The sequence below is a fragment of the Enhydra lutris genome, unplaced genomic scaffold, assembly GCF_002288905.1.
Source record: "Enhydra lutris kenyoni isolate GAN:26980312 unplaced genomic scaffold, ASM228890v2 scaffoldscaffold41, whole genome shotgun sequence".
NCBI classification, from domain to species: Eukaryota; Metazoa; Chordata; class Mammalia; order Carnivora; family Mustelidae; genus Enhydra; species Enhydra lutris.
The window spans coordinates 7,992,124-8,007,068 of NW_019154125.1; the positions used below are offsets into that span (position 1 = coordinate 7,992,124).

The 14,945-nt window shown below is 39.6% G+C and overlaps 2 protein-coding genes across 9 annotated transcripts in view; one reads left to right on the forward strand and one right to left on the reverse strand.

Annotated features, from left to right (window-relative positions):
- LOC111155379 (neutral sphingomyelinase activation associated factor) overlaps positions 1 to 694 on the forward strand; it is a 58,285-nt gene extending 57,591 nt beyond the window's left edge. For all 3 annotated transcript variants that reach the window (XM_022515530.1, XM_022515532.1, XM_022515533.1), the window contains exon 31: positions 3 to 694. In XM_022515530.1, the coding sequence (XP_022371238.1) occupies positions 3 to 97 (95 nt within the window). In that variant the 3' untranslated portion in view covers positions 98 to 694. The remainder of the gene's footprint in view (positions 1 to 2) is intronic.
- Positions 695 to 1,216: 522 nt separating this feature from the next.
- The window catches only part of LOC111155418 (syndecan binding protein), a 45,585-nt gene continuing 31,856 nt past the window's right edge, over positions 1,217 to 14,945 (reverse strand). For 4 of the 6 annotated variants that reach the window (XM_022515557.1, XM_022515558.1, XM_022515561.1 and 1 more), the window contains 5 exons: positions 7,751 to 7,912; positions 5,805 to 5,980; positions 4,660 to 4,831; positions 3,825 to 3,916; positions 1,217 to 2,719 (listed from right to left, as the gene is read on the reverse strand). In XM_022515557.1, coding sequence (XP_022371265.1) covers positions 2,665 to 2,719; positions 3,825 to 3,916; positions 4,660 to 4,831; positions 5,805 to 5,980; positions 7,751 to 7,912 — 657 coding nt within the window. In that variant the 3' untranslated portion in view covers positions 1,217 to 2,664. The remainder of the gene's footprint in view (positions 2,720 to 3,824; positions 3,917 to 4,659; positions 4,832 to 5,804; positions 5,981 to 7,750; positions 7,913 to 14,945) is intronic. The other 2 variants (XM_022515559.1, XM_022515562.1) reach the window with 1 other exon arrangement.

The window sequence follows — 14,945 nt, forward strand, 5'->3', positions numbered from 1 at the left end:
AGGTGCTGTGACATGTATATGGATGAATGAACAGTGTAGCAGTGTCATCACGGGAGGGGAAGACAGACAAATTATGTTCTGGAAATTGCAGTATTAAGTGCCTTTCCTCTCTTGAATGTTAAGTTGAACTCTATTTAATGTATTTTTAAACCAGACTTTTAAATGAACTGGTGAATGTGCAATGATAGTAATTAGAAGTTTTACCACATGAGACATTTGTGGTTTAAAACTTCCTAAATCATGGCAACTTCATTGAAAGCCATTAGTTGCCATCCTCTAAGGCAGACAAAGATATCACAGTGTTCGGGAGAAAACATTACATTTGAAAGGTGGATGGTCATCCTAGTATGCTGATGGTCAGAAGGCAGGTTTGGATGGCAAAGAGAAGTAGCTAAGAGATACTAAACTAAGATGGGAAAACTTTCAGGAAACACTGAACAATTCTGAATTTTCCAAGAAAACTTGCAGTATTCTCTACTACTTCTGAATCACTATTTTGTCTTCCTAATCTAAGAATTGCTGCCCACTGGGTTTTTGGGTATGTGTTTTCTTGGAGTGGTTACTTTGTATAACCTACTGTCCTCAGATTCTAAGAACCTGGGGAATGATTAGCAATTAAGTTTACTGTGTATAGGAATGGTTTATTTCATTATAGCTATTAAATGCTCATCTTTTCTACATTAAAAATATTTTTCTGTAATGAAAGCAGTTTTCATTTTCTTATTTAAATGATTACCAAGACTAGTAGTACCTTTTAAGAACTTCAAGTATTGTTCCTTCTAGAAAACCATAAAATGACATGAATGTCATTCATTCTTACATTTTTGGAACCATCCTCAGACTCAAATCTAGGTAATTAGGTAGGTAAACCGGGAACCCCTGTTTGGGGTGCTTTTCGAAATTTCAACAAGGTAAGCTGTAAAGCCACACTACTGACCTCCTTTTATATTAGGACAATGTTTTTAAAGGCTGTAGGAGAGTTTTATCTTGTAGGCTGTATGATATGGAGGGAAAATGACCCAGGGTAACAGTCTGCAAAGTCAGTTTTTTTTTTTTTTTAAAGATTTTATTTATTTATTTGACAGAGATCACAAGTAGGCAGAGAAGCAGACAGACAGAGAGAGGTGGAAGCAGGCTCCCTGCAGAGCACAGAGCCCGATGTGGGGCTCGATCCCAGGACACTAGGACCATGACCTGAGCCGAAGGCAGAGGCTTTAACCCACTGAGCCACCCAGGTGCCCCTGCAAAGTCAGTTTTAAGTGTCATGGACATGACTTGGTCCCAGGTATTGCCGAGAGCACCCATGGCCTCCGTTGAGCTCCTGATGCTCAGCCTTAAGTGTGCAGGCTGGCCACCTGCGGTTCCCCGGCGGAAGCACGCTTCCTGACACACCTGCTCTCTCGGCACAGACGGCTTTTCTCAGGGCCTCTGGATGCTCACTGCTGCAGGAGACGATTCCCACAGGCCCAAGCTGTGAACTTCATGTGCCCGTTCTCTAAGTCATGCAAAAGTTTGGTGAAGGGCACTGACAGCTTTCAAATGATGCAACAGACTCAAAGTCCACTTTGTTTATACATATTTAATTAAGATGAAATAGGCATAAACCATAAAGAAAAAAATCAGGATAAAGTGTCACTTCCATTTTGTAGGGAGGGGTCAGGAAATGGAACAGATTACCTGGGAAACATCCTAAGACCACCCCAAAGCAGTGAGGTTACAGAATGTTAAAGACAAAATTAGGTATTATTCCACTTAATCTACAAATGAATAAAGGGAGTCAAAACTTTATCCTATTTGGTATAAGAATTTTTACATTTAATATATAGTGAATCATTTCACAGAAAGTAATATCGGTAAGTTTTAGAAGAAAGAAATTTCCATTACACAATTGACTAGAAAATCTCAAATGCAACTAAGCAGCTATGCTATAGCTCAGTATGTACCAATACATTGTTCTGGGCTAGTGTACATTTCAGTTTAACACAGAACTACATTTTGGGTTTTAGAAAGGCAGCAATAGTTATATTTTGGCTTTTATTCTAGATGCTTAACACAGTTAAGGCGACAGTTGAAGCATATTAAGTAAAGGTAGTTACAATTAAATGATGATCAACACAATCTCTAGCAACCTACATACACTGTATAATGCTTACATGGAATGAAACCAGTGTGTTAATTGGTATTTTACACACACACACACACACACAAAACTAAAAAAACATCAAAAGCAGTCATTCTACATGTACTATGGTTACACATTAAAAATGCAATTATACCATAGAACTAAAGTAATATGAACAGCACTACTTGATATGTAAGATAAAGGTGATTGGTTCTAACACAGAGCTAAGCCTGTATCAGTCACTCTAATGATAATGGCTTGTAAAAGCATCGGGTTTCCAGTAGAGAAACTACTCAATGAAAATCAGTTAAAATCTGTCCAAAGTTTCACATCAGTAAAACCAGGATAAGGCTACAACAATCTTGAAGTGTGAATAAGATATCCAATCAAGACAGTAAGATTCCCAGCCATAATGTAAGATAGAAAGGTCTTCATGCAGCATATGCTCTCTGGCTCCTAGAAAGCTTCATGTGCATAATATAAAGTTAAGTTGCCCAAGAAGTAAACTGGAGTTCAGTGAAGTTTCCATTGTGCCATGACTTTTAAACCTCAGGAATGGTATGATCCATCAGGCTTTTCATAATGCTTGGTGCCATCCTATGAGAGAGTCACTTTATTAAACAGTGTGGTTTGGGTTTCTTTTTTCAAAAAGGCTATGCTAATCCAAAAACATGCCCATTCAAATTCAGCACTTGCTAGCATCAAGTGGGACTGTGGGGAAAGGGAAGGGTTTTTGTTTTTGTTTTACATGAGTTCAGACCTAGGAGTGTCAGGGGAAATCTAGTCTCAGGGAAAATCCATCTGTTTGCAAATATAGCCAGTGTGAAACACCATCTGCACCTTCGCTAGAAAAGTAAGATAAGATATAAGTAAGACCTCATATATTAAAGCTGATGACTAAAAACAAGGAAAATGACAACAATGTTATGAACTGGGAGGGACATGGTAAGGGGGAACCTGTCACTGTTTTAAGAGAACTTGAGAACAAGTAGTCTTGACTGTAACACTTCCCTTTTCTTTCTACCCAGAAACTGAAAAATTTTATTAAGGTATTATGTTTTTAATCTTTTAAATCTTATTTCCACAGGCAAGATAGATTCTGAAAGAAGGATCTAAGTTGGCTTGGCAAAAACAGCTATGATAGAAGCCAGGATTTTAAAAGTTCTAGGGAAGGTAACAATACTTGCTGCCTCTCTCCTATTCCCCCACTCAGAGGTGTCCAAACCTCCTTTCCTGAGGCCCATCATAGCACCACACCCACATCCCTGCATGCCTCTACTTACCTCCTCAGATGCTTTCGGAATAAAAGCATTACTCCTAACATCCCACAGACAAGAATTCTCCAACATGAATCACCAGAATAGATTTCTACTGAGCAGAGAAGCTGTAGGCAGAGTGCAACTGCAGTCCCATTTTGCTGAACGCTAAAATGAAAGCCTGCCCACTTTTACTCATATACCTCTTTTCAACTAGAAAATGTCAACATTTCGGAAGTGTACGGTGAATTTTATTCAGTACTTGCAAAGTTGTGAGAGATCGTCCTTACCTACCAATTCCTCTGATTTAAATAAATAACTTCAGATTTCTAGGTAAATACCATGTCATCCCTTAAGTAAAAGAACCAAAGATTTGAGACTTAACATAAGCACTGTACCTTAACTCGGAAAACCGTAAGAATCTAACTGAAGTACTGTCTACTTACCGTTTAATAATATGTTCAAAGATAAAAGCAGGCATGATTGTAATAGTAACTACAGTCTCAGATGTTGACAGTATGTCTGCAATTTGAGAATCCTGTTGGAAACATGTAATAAAAATTATTAAGGCTTTATTTCAAAATATGAAAGTATGTTACTCTTGGTAAATATGTATGTCCTCTTACATCTTGCTAAGATCTCTAAAATCTGACCCTTGATATTTGTCATTTTTTCCAGTTTCTTTTACCAAGTTTAATTCTAGAGAATAGCAATTTTATAGATGGAAACAAAATTGCTATGTAAACTGAGTAAATATTTTAGCTTAAAGAATCATCTTTTCATTACTTAAGATGAAATAATTTTCCGTACAATACTACCCCTCAATTAAATGGTGCAGTGTTAATCAAGTTTATGAAATGAACACGTCTTAATGAAAACCTTTATACCTTAAAATAGGAATCTATAGAGGAAAAAAAACAAGGTACTAATACAAACAGAAACTACTACTAATTTTCTACCATTCCTGGGTTGAAAAAGCTGAGCAATCATTCATTCAGAATGTCACCAAAATCTTCAATGCCTATGTCTCTACAGAATTCTAGTTCAAGGGACTGCTAAGATCATAGAGTCAAGCCCTTTGCTACAGGAATGTTAATTCCAAAGAGCCTTAAGTAATTCCTTTGGCCCGAGAGCACAGCCAGAGCCCCAGGTTCCCATCACCCATCTCCCCACTGAGTTTCTATATTGGGGGTCAAGATGAAAATACCATTGAAACAGACAAATGGAAAAGACAGTTGCTAAAATAAAACTTCAGCACAAGACACCAGTTCTATTCCTTACCTTCAGCCCAATGACATTCTGCCCATTGACTTCACAGATGTTATGTTCTGTGAGAAGACCATTTCTGGCTGCAGAACTATCTTTCACTATGGATGTTATCTTTCCATTTTTAAAGATAAAGCCAACATGTCCAATACTATCCTTATGCATGGTAACTGTCCGTTCAAAGGGCCTGTAAACATAATGGATTAAATTAAAAATGTCCTTCTTCCTATTGGTCCAAGTTACTCTTTTAAAGTTTCCTTAGATATAAGGTAAATTTGGTGTTCATCTACAAAATGTTTACTAAAAATACCTATCATGTGTGAGGAACTGGAAACAAGGTTATATAAAACCCAAGTTTAACTGAGAAGAATAAAAATCCAAAAGCTAACTGTAACTTAACACTTATTACGGTGCAAGAAAATAAAGGCCCTTATTTCATGCACCTAAATGTTTAGGTTATAAACTAACTGCTAAATAAAATATTCTATCTTCCCACTTTGACAACTAGAGAGTCTATAGCCACCCAAAAAAGCCAGATTTGGTTTTTAGAACTCCTACACCACTTGGGAGTTGTGCAGGAACCCTGGCACTGTCTGTGTCCATCCTATGCCAGATGTTTAAGCAGCAAACTGGGAAACAAGGCCAGAGATACCATCCTGTTAACTTTTCCAAGATTGGTTTTTTATGATCTAGAGAGACAGAAAATAATGTCTTAGAGGATGAATTTCGTAAGCTCTAAAATAAGATCTATACAAAACCAGAATGCTATACAAAAAAAAAAAAACCCACCCACAAAAACTATGGGGTGCCTGGGTGGCTCAGTGGCTTAAAGCCTCTGCCTTCGGCTCAGGTCATGATCCTGGGGTCCTGGGATCAAGCCCCACATCGGGCTCTCTGCTCCGCAGGGAGCCTGCTTCCTCCTCCTCTCTCGCTCTCTCTCTCCCTGCCTCTCTGCCTACTTGTGATCTCTGTCAAATAAATAAATAAAATCTTTAAAAAGAAAACTATGTAAGAAGAATCTGCAACACACAAATTGACATAAGACTGATCAGTAAGGTGATAATCTTCTGCATCAAAGCATTATATCCACAGAATCTTAAAAGCCTAAGAAAATGGAAAACTAGTCTTGAATCTCCATTTGAACTGTCTCGTCAACTTACCTGTCACGAACAGTCATAGTAATCTTCTCTCCAAAAGCCTGTTTGAGTACCTTGTGTGCTTTATCAGAGCTCCAGCCTGCACAGTTTTCCCCATTGATCTGGAGTACTTGGTCCCCAAATCTCAGACCAACCAATGAGGCTGGAGAATTTGCCTGGACCAGCTGAACAAATATGCCCTAGAGAATAATAAAATAACTTTGGTCACTTACCACTGTTATGATATGGTTTAAAAATGCTGGAAAGTTAGGAATCTACTCTAGTAAAGAGAGAGAGAAACTACATGAATATATGTTGTTACTCCCAAAAAGGAAACTGAAAATTTATCAAGACAGTGACCCCAAGAAATAAGGCAAAAATGTAATATCTCACTAGTAATTCCAACCTCAAACCATGACCCACCACCCACCTGACCAACCTTAATCATCCCCTTCGTCTTGGAATAAAAAATCTAAGGAAAATAAAGTAGGACTGCCGTAATAAATGTAAGCTTCTATGAGTCTGGTAGAATACAAAAGAGGTACTGGCACATGGTTTTTGTTTAGGGGGAAAGTGAGTCTACGGTTAGAGATTTCATGAATTCTTTTAGTTTAAAAAATGATAATTTAGTGTAAGGTCATAACTCTCCTTACAACTGAAGGACTCCTTAACCCATTTGCTAATTAGATAAATAAGATTAGAGTTTATTTAACAGCCTAAAAAGGTGGGTACATTCAATACCACTTGTTCTTAGAAGGAATCCACTATGAAATATAGAAAACTCAAGTTTAGTCAATTAAGAACTATATCCACGTGGATATTTATCCTTCTATAAACTCCCAATCTCAGATGTTGAAGAAAATGTAAAAGTATAAAAGAAGAGTAAAGTTGGTAAAAAAAAAAGAAAGCATCTACAAAGTTGGACCCTTTCTATCCTCCTAGGGTCAGACATGTCCTATGTCTTACAGTTTACTTCAGGGTAGTACTGAAAACCAGAAGGCACCATGTAAAATGGTCAGAGCAATTGAGTTTTGGCCAAATGGAGAAATCCACTGCAGGGGTAACTGCATTGGAGCTAGGGGCCTATGAAGAGTGTCTTGTCTTTTAAGACAAAGGAAGGAGCAGAGGAGAAATCCTGGCAGATGGGCAGCATATATTATTCACTGAAAAGGAAGGAAGAGCAGTAAAGTCAGGGCCATTGATGCCCTCAGCTCTCTGGGTAGGCAGTCTGGGTTGGGGCTTCCTGCTAAGATCAGCCTCAGCCATTTACCAGTGTGGGATACTCACTGTCATTTTCTGTGTGAAAAAGCTGGACGCACTGAGCTAACAAGACTTAAGATTAATAAGGAATCCATGAGGTAATACCTAAAACCACAAATCGGGATAAAGACTCAGCATATCCCTAACAATCCTAAATGCCTCCTAGGAGAATAACCCTATTTAATTTCTTCAGTATGGTGAGGTTAAGAGGGAGAGTAATTACAAAGGTAAAGGAACAGCTGCCCTAATTAGAAAATCACTTTTACTCAAAAAAATGACCTATTAAATCAAAATGAAGGATGGAAATAATAAACCTGCAAACCCACTTCACAAGTTAAATGATCATTATTTAATTTAAAAATACCCACACCATTAATGGACACCAATTCTCACTGGTCAGTCTCTTAACATCATATACGATGCCCTATTTGGATACCATAATTGTAGAAACTACGTTATAATACATGAAGACCAGTGAACTTCATTCCGGAAGACTCAAAAAAAATTCATTAAAGGTAATGAAGTACCAACCTGCCTCTTCACAATAAGGCATCTCCAAGTAGAAAATTTTAAGTTAGCAGATTTAAAATGATCTTGATTATAAGTTCAGTATAATGCATGAAAACATTCTCACTGTAAATTATTCTAACAGTGATCACTTAATATCTCAAGCTTTTTGGACAAACTAAAATAGAATGAAAAATACTTACATTATCTATTGATTTAAGCCTGAGCCCAATTTTTCCATCTTGATCCTTACACAAAATGACTTCACGAATCCCTTGCTTAATTTCTGCTCTACGAATTCCAACATCATTACCAGTTACAGGAGCCACCATATAGTTCATACTGGAAGGTCTTGCTACCAACTGCTAATAAAAACACACACAATGTGTCAATACTTAGAAACATTTTAATTAACTCAAACATACTCAGTTGTGGTTTCCCAAAAAGTAATCTACATAGTTACCCTCAGATAAAGTCTGATTTACCCAAAAAGGACCCTAGTTTTTATTCATTCTTTTTTTTTTTTTTTAAAGATTTTATTTATTCATTTGAGAGAGAGAGAGCATGAGCAGGGGAGAGAGGCAGCAGCAGGGGAAAGCAGACTCCCTGCTGAGCAGAGCAGGTTGCAGGTGCTCAACCGTCTAAGCCACCCAGACGCCCCTGATTTACTAATTCTTTTTATTTTTTTTTAAAGATTTTATTTAGTTATTTGACAGATCACAAGTAGGCAGAGAGGCAGGCAGGAAGAGAGAGGAGGAAGCGGGCTCTTTGCGTAGCAGAGAGCCAGATGCGGGGCTCGATCACAGGACCCTGGGATCATGACCTGAGCCGAAGGCAGAGGCTTTAACCCACTGAGCCACCCAGGTGCCCAGCTTATTTACTAATTCTTAAGGAAATTTATCACCTCCAATAGATTCAATGACTTACCTTATGAATTCACTAGTATTTGCTTCATGTATACTTTGGCTTATCTCCACTCAAATGTATTATCCTCGAGCTTAAAGGCCTTATCATACTTCTGAAACTCACACATTTTCCAGAGGGCTCTTTTATATGTGGTCTGATCTTTATTAGCCATCTACTGACTTTCAGCATTTCTTTAAGAGGAGGAACCTTCTTACCTCACAGTGCCACTGTGAGAATTAAAACTGCATGTTTACAGGAGTGCTGACACACACAAGACAGGATAATACATTTCTCGTTCTCTGTAATGAACATTTATGGATTAACCAATTATATGCACAAACCAGAATGACCAAGAACAGCTATACAAGGGAAGCGTGGCAGGTACCATGCTGCCAATTTTTCAATTTTCTCAACTTTTCTTGACCAAAACTGCTTTTTTAAGTGAACCCCTTTTCTCAACCAAAAAGAAAGTGAGGGAAGAGCTAATCAAAGACTTCTTCACTGGAATCTGTCAAAAAAACCTCTGAACTACCTAAGAGCTGTGATGCTCAGAGCAGCAATACTAGGGAAAGAGGAACCTCAACTACATAATCACTACAGATGGCAAATTTTTGTTCAGAACTCATGGTAATTATGATAGCATATTCTAAAGCTGATAGTCTAACAGGAATAATGTACACACACAATTACACTAGAAATCAGAAAGCAATGCCAGAAAGTATTACTTGTGAGATTACAAAGTTCAAAATAGAAATGACTACAGCTATAAGAAACAGAGGAAAAACAGGTAATGGGATAGAAACAGAAAAACTTTATTTAGCAAATGAATTATTTAGTTTAGGTGGAATACAGAACAAAGGGTTGAGGGGGCTTTGGAGTGGGTTTTACTTTTGGAAAATATTTTTTCCAGCAGTATTTTTTTTTTTTTAAGATTTTATTTATTTATTCGACAGACAAAGATCACAAGTAGACAGAGAGGCATGTGGAGAGAGAGGAGGAAGCAGGCTCCTTGCTGAGCAGAGAGCCCGATGCGGGGCTCGATCCCAGGACCCTGAGATCATGACCTGAGCCGAAGGCAGAGGCTTTAACCTACTGAGCCACCCAGGCGCCCCTCCAGCAGTATCTTTAAGTACCTGACTTACTAGGTGTTCTTCCTTATTATGACCAACACCACATTACCACTGTCCCCTTTCCCCATGCAACTATATCTGGTAAAGGCTAATAAAATAACCTAGATCATCTTCCTGATTCTCCACAGAGCAAGCACAGAAATCTTTTAAAAAAAAGAAAAGAAAAATCATTATGATCAGACCACTCTATCCCAATTCCTTACACCATGGTTTACAAGGCCAGAGAGCACCTGGTCCCCACTACCACTCCAATGCCATCTACTGCCATGTCCTGCCTTGTTTCCTCTGCTAGTCACACACATCTAGTCTCCAGTCCACTAAGTTCATTTCTGCCTGAAAGCCTTCAGGTTCTGTCTATACTGTACAGAATGTTTTCCCACCGGACATTCACATGCCTCATTCCCTCATTTCACTCAGTTCTCTATTCATATGTCAACCCCTCAGGGAGAACATATATGCTCCCTATATCGAAATATAGCTCTAGCATTTTATTCACTTACTCTTCTTCCACTTGGTTCATGTCATAAGCACTGGTTTATTATTTGTCTACAATATGACTTTCACTAGTGTGTGTCCTGGGGAAGGGGGCACTGCTGTGGTTCACTACAGTATCTACCACAACTGGCACAGTGCCGGAAATGTGTCGGTTCTTAAGCTACTGATTGTCATCTCTACTCATTTACAGTGCCGCGGGAGACAACACACTGAAAGGGGTTTTACCTTAAAGGATAAAAATATATGCTTTGAATGAGCAACCAAATACATGATGCAGTTTCTTCCAAGGCCCAAATAAAAGGTATCAACCAAGGTGTGGCCATGGGAATGGTCCCTCTCACTGTTATATCTAAACAAACACAAAACTTTTGCATCCTGTCCCAACAGGAGTGTGAAGGTCTTATTTAAGAGGGAGGAAGGCCTCCACTGGGGAACACGCTTCCCCTGAATTAGAAGATCATCACCTGAATGTTTTGGATTTTATATGCCACTGAAAAGGCAAGAGGAGATTACTGAACGGGCTAGTGTGATTAATTCTAGTAACCAAGAAGAAACTGGGTCGCTACTAGATAATGGATTCTAGACTATATTTGGAATCCTGGAGGTTCTCTGAGGTGCCTTTTAGGTCTTCCATGTTCAACAGTAAAATTAATTAAAAACAGTAACAGACTTCTGCTTATAGTCGTAATGGAGCCAGGCTTACCCTCCTGCTATAAATAACTAAAAATTTGGAAAAATAAAAGGCAAAAATTTTTGAACACTGGGTATTAGGCAAGGTAGGGCAGTAATCCCTGACAGAAAAGAAACGTGAGGTGAGCCCTTTCATCGCCTGGCCTTCTACCCAGACCACTATCTGGACTGGAACACAGAAGTACAAATCTCAAGCAGAGCACTGTGCTCTTCTAAGCTGAGGAGACAAAAATCAAGAAGGATGAAGCAGCTAGTAAAACAGCAAGAATTTTCAGGGATGAGTCCCATAAAGGAGAGAGCTAAGCTATACAGAGAAAAAGCTCCAGAAATCTGTATACAGGTCTCCTGGAACCCTCTGCTAAATACTAATCTCTGTATCTGTGAGGTAAAGCTCCAGAGGCCAGGCAAAGTACATGCAGGAAGCCATAAGCTGAACCTTCCTCGCAGATCACACAGGGTTGGGAGACATCCAAGGTCCTATCAGCAAAAGCGGTGTGCTCACTGAATACCCAGGGCCTTCAGCAGAGAACCCAAGGGGACACCCATCTTGAGTAATGGGGGTACAATAACCCTACAATAAAGGCAGCTTCAAACCTACCCTAACAACGTGTAAAATCAAGCCTCAGAAGGACCAAGATGATGTACATGTAACTTAACTGCTTGCCAGAACAAGTGCTGACACTCTTTAAAGACATAATCCAGCACCTAAAAATGTAAAATTCAGTGTCCTATTCTGATTTAAAAAGAATTGGTGGCATGTGAACAAACAGGAAAATGTAATCTACAATAAAGAGAAAAATCAGTTAACAAAAATTCCGAAATAACAAATCAGAAAATTAGCAAACTGGGATTTTAAAAGTTACTATAAATTTGTGCAGTATGCTCAAGGACTTAAAGCCAGATGAAACATCTAGGGAAGAAAAATAAAGTAGGTGAAACAAAAAATTCACTATATAGAAACAGTTAATAGAACCAGCAACAAAATAAAAACTAAAGAAAAAGCAAGATGCTTAAGAAGGAGATTCTGACACTTCAAAATGGTTTAGGTCACCCCACGAGGTATTAAGAAAAGACCAGCTTGGGGCGGGGGGGAGGAGTCAAGATGGCGGAGAAGTAGCAGGCTGAGACTACTTCAGGTAGTGGGAGATCAGCTAGATAGCTTATCTAAAGATGGCAAACACCTACAAATCCAACGGGAGATGGAAGAGAAGAACAGCAATTCTAGAAACAGAAAATCAGCCACTTTCTGAAAGGTAGGACTGGCGAAGAAGTGAATCAAAAGCGACGGGGAGATAGACCACGGGGGGAGGGGCCGGCTCCCGGCAAGCGGCGGAGCAACGGAGCACAAAATCAGGACTTTTAAAAGTCTGTTCCGCTGAGGGACATTGCTCCAGAGGCTTAACCGGGGTGAAGCCCACGCGGGGTCAGCGTGGCCTCAGGTCCCGCAGGGTCACAGAAGGATCAGGGGTGTCTGAGTGTTGCAGAGCTTGCAGATATTAGAACGGGGAAGCCGGCTACAGAGACAGAGCCGAGGAGTAAGTGCTAAGCTCGGGGTTACCTTGAACCGGTTGCAGGCTCAGTCAGCTCGGAGCGCGACCAGAGGCCAGTGTGACGGGAGTAATTGGGCGCTGTTCTCTGAGGACGCACTGAGGAGTGGGGCCCCGGGCTCTCGGCTCTTCTGGGCCGGAGACTGGGAGGCCGCCATCTTCATTCCCGCCCTCCGGAACTCTACGGAAAGCGCCCAGGGAACAAAAGCTCCCGAAAGCAAACCCGAGCGGATTACTCAGCCCAGCCCCTGGTAAGGGTGATGCAATTCCGCCTGGGGCAAAGACACTTGAGAATCACTACAACAGGCCCCTCCCCCAGAAGATTAACAAGAAACCCAGCCAGGACCAAGTTCACCTACCAAGGAGTGCAGTTTCAATACCAAGGAGAGCTGCAGAATTCCAGAGGAGGAGAAAGCAAAGCACCCAACACATGGCTTTCTCCCCATGATTCTTTAGCCTTGCAGTTAATTTAATTTTTTCTTTTTCAATTTTTTTTCTCTTCTTCTGCTAAATTTTTTTAACTTTTACCCTTTTTTTTTTAACGTTGTTTTTTTTTTTTTAAAGATTTTATTTATTTATTTGACAGAGAGAAATCACAAGTAAGCAGAGAGGCAGGCAGAGAGAGAGGAGGAAGCAGGCTCCCTGCTGAGCAGAAAGCCCAATGTGGGGCTCGAACCCAGGACCTGGGATCATGACCTGAGCCGAAGGCAGCGGCTTAACCCACTGAGCCAGCCAGGCACCCCTTTTTTAACGTTTTTTAACTAGTTTATCTAATATATATATATATTTTTTCCTTTTTATATTTTCATTTGTTTTCTTTTTTCTTTTTTTTTTTTCTTTCTGAACCTTTTTATCCCCTTTCTCCCCCCTCACGATTTGGGATCTCTTCTGATTTGGCTAAAGCATATTTTCCTGGGGTTGTTGCCACCCTTTTAGTATTTTACTTGCTCCTTCATATACTCTTATCTGGACAAAATGACAAGGCGGAAAAATTCACCACAAAAAAAAAAGAACAAGAGGCAGTACCAAAGGCTAGGGACCTAATCAATACAGACATTGGTAATATGTCAGATCTAGAGTTCAGAATGACGATTCTCAAGGTTCTAGCCGGGCTCGAAAAAGGCATGGAAGATATTAGAGAAACCCTCTCGGGAGATATAAAAGCCCTTTCTGGAGAAATAAAAGAACTAAACTCTAACCAAGTTGATATCAAAAAAGCTATTAATGAGGTGCAATCAAAAATGGAGGCTCTCACTGCTAGGATAAATGAGGCAGACGAAAGAATTAGCGATATAGAAGACCAAATGACAGAGAATAAAGAAGCTGAGCAAAAGAGGGACAAACAGCTACTGGACCACGAGGGGAGAATTCGAGAGATTAGTGACACCATAAGATGAAACAACATTAGAATAATTGGGATTCCAGAAGAAGAAGAAAGAGAGAGGGGAGCAGAAGGTATATTGGAGAGAATTATTGGAGAGAATTTCCCCAATATGGCAAAGGGAACAAGCACCAAAATCCAGGAGGATCAGAGAACCCCCCTCAAAATCAACAAGAATAGGTCCACACCCCGTCACCTAATAATAAAATTTACAAGTCTTAGTGACAAAGAGAAAATCCTGAAAGCAGCCCGGGAAAAGAAGTCTGTAACGTACAATGGTAAAAATATTAGATTGGCAGCAGACTTATCCACAGAGACCTGGCAGGCCAGAAAGAGCTGGCATGATATATTCAGAGTACTAAATGAGAAAAACATGCAGCCAAGAATACTATATCCAGCTAGGCTATCATTGAAAATAGGAGGAGAGATTAAAAGCTTCCAGGACAAACAAAAACTGAAAGAATTTGCAAATACCAAACCAGCTCTACAGGAAATATTGAAAGGGGTCCTCTAAGCAAAGAGAGACTCTAAAAGTAGTAGATCAGAAAGGAACAGAGACAATATACAATAACAGTCACCTTACAGGCAATACAATGGCACTAAATTCATATCTCTCAATACTTACCCTGAATGTTAATGGGCTGAATGCCCCAATCAAAAGACACAGGGTATCAAAATGGATAAAAAAACAAAACCCATCTATATGTTGCCTACAAGAAACTCATCTTAAACCCGAAGACACCTCCAGATTTAAAGTGAGGGGATGGAAAACAATTTACCATGCTAATAGACATCAAAAGAAAGCTGGGGTGGCAATCCTTATATCAGACCAATTAGATTTTAAGCCAAAGACTATAATAAGAGATGAGGAAGGACACTATACCATACTCAAAGGATCTGTCCAACAAGAAGATCTAACAATTTTAAAGATCTGTGCCCCTAACGTGGGAGCAGCCAACTATATAAACCAACTAATAACAAAATCAAAGAAACACATCAACAATAATACAATAATAGTAGGGGATTTTAACACTCCCCTCTCTGAAATGGACAGATCATCCAAGCAAAAGATCAACAAAGAAATAAAGGCCTTAAATGACACCCTGGACCAGATGGACATCACAGATATTTTCAGAACATTTCATCCCAAAGCAACAGAATACACATTCTTCTCTAGTGCACATGCAACATTCTCCAGAATAGATCACATCCTCGGTCCTAAATCAGGTCTCAACCGGTATCAAAAGAT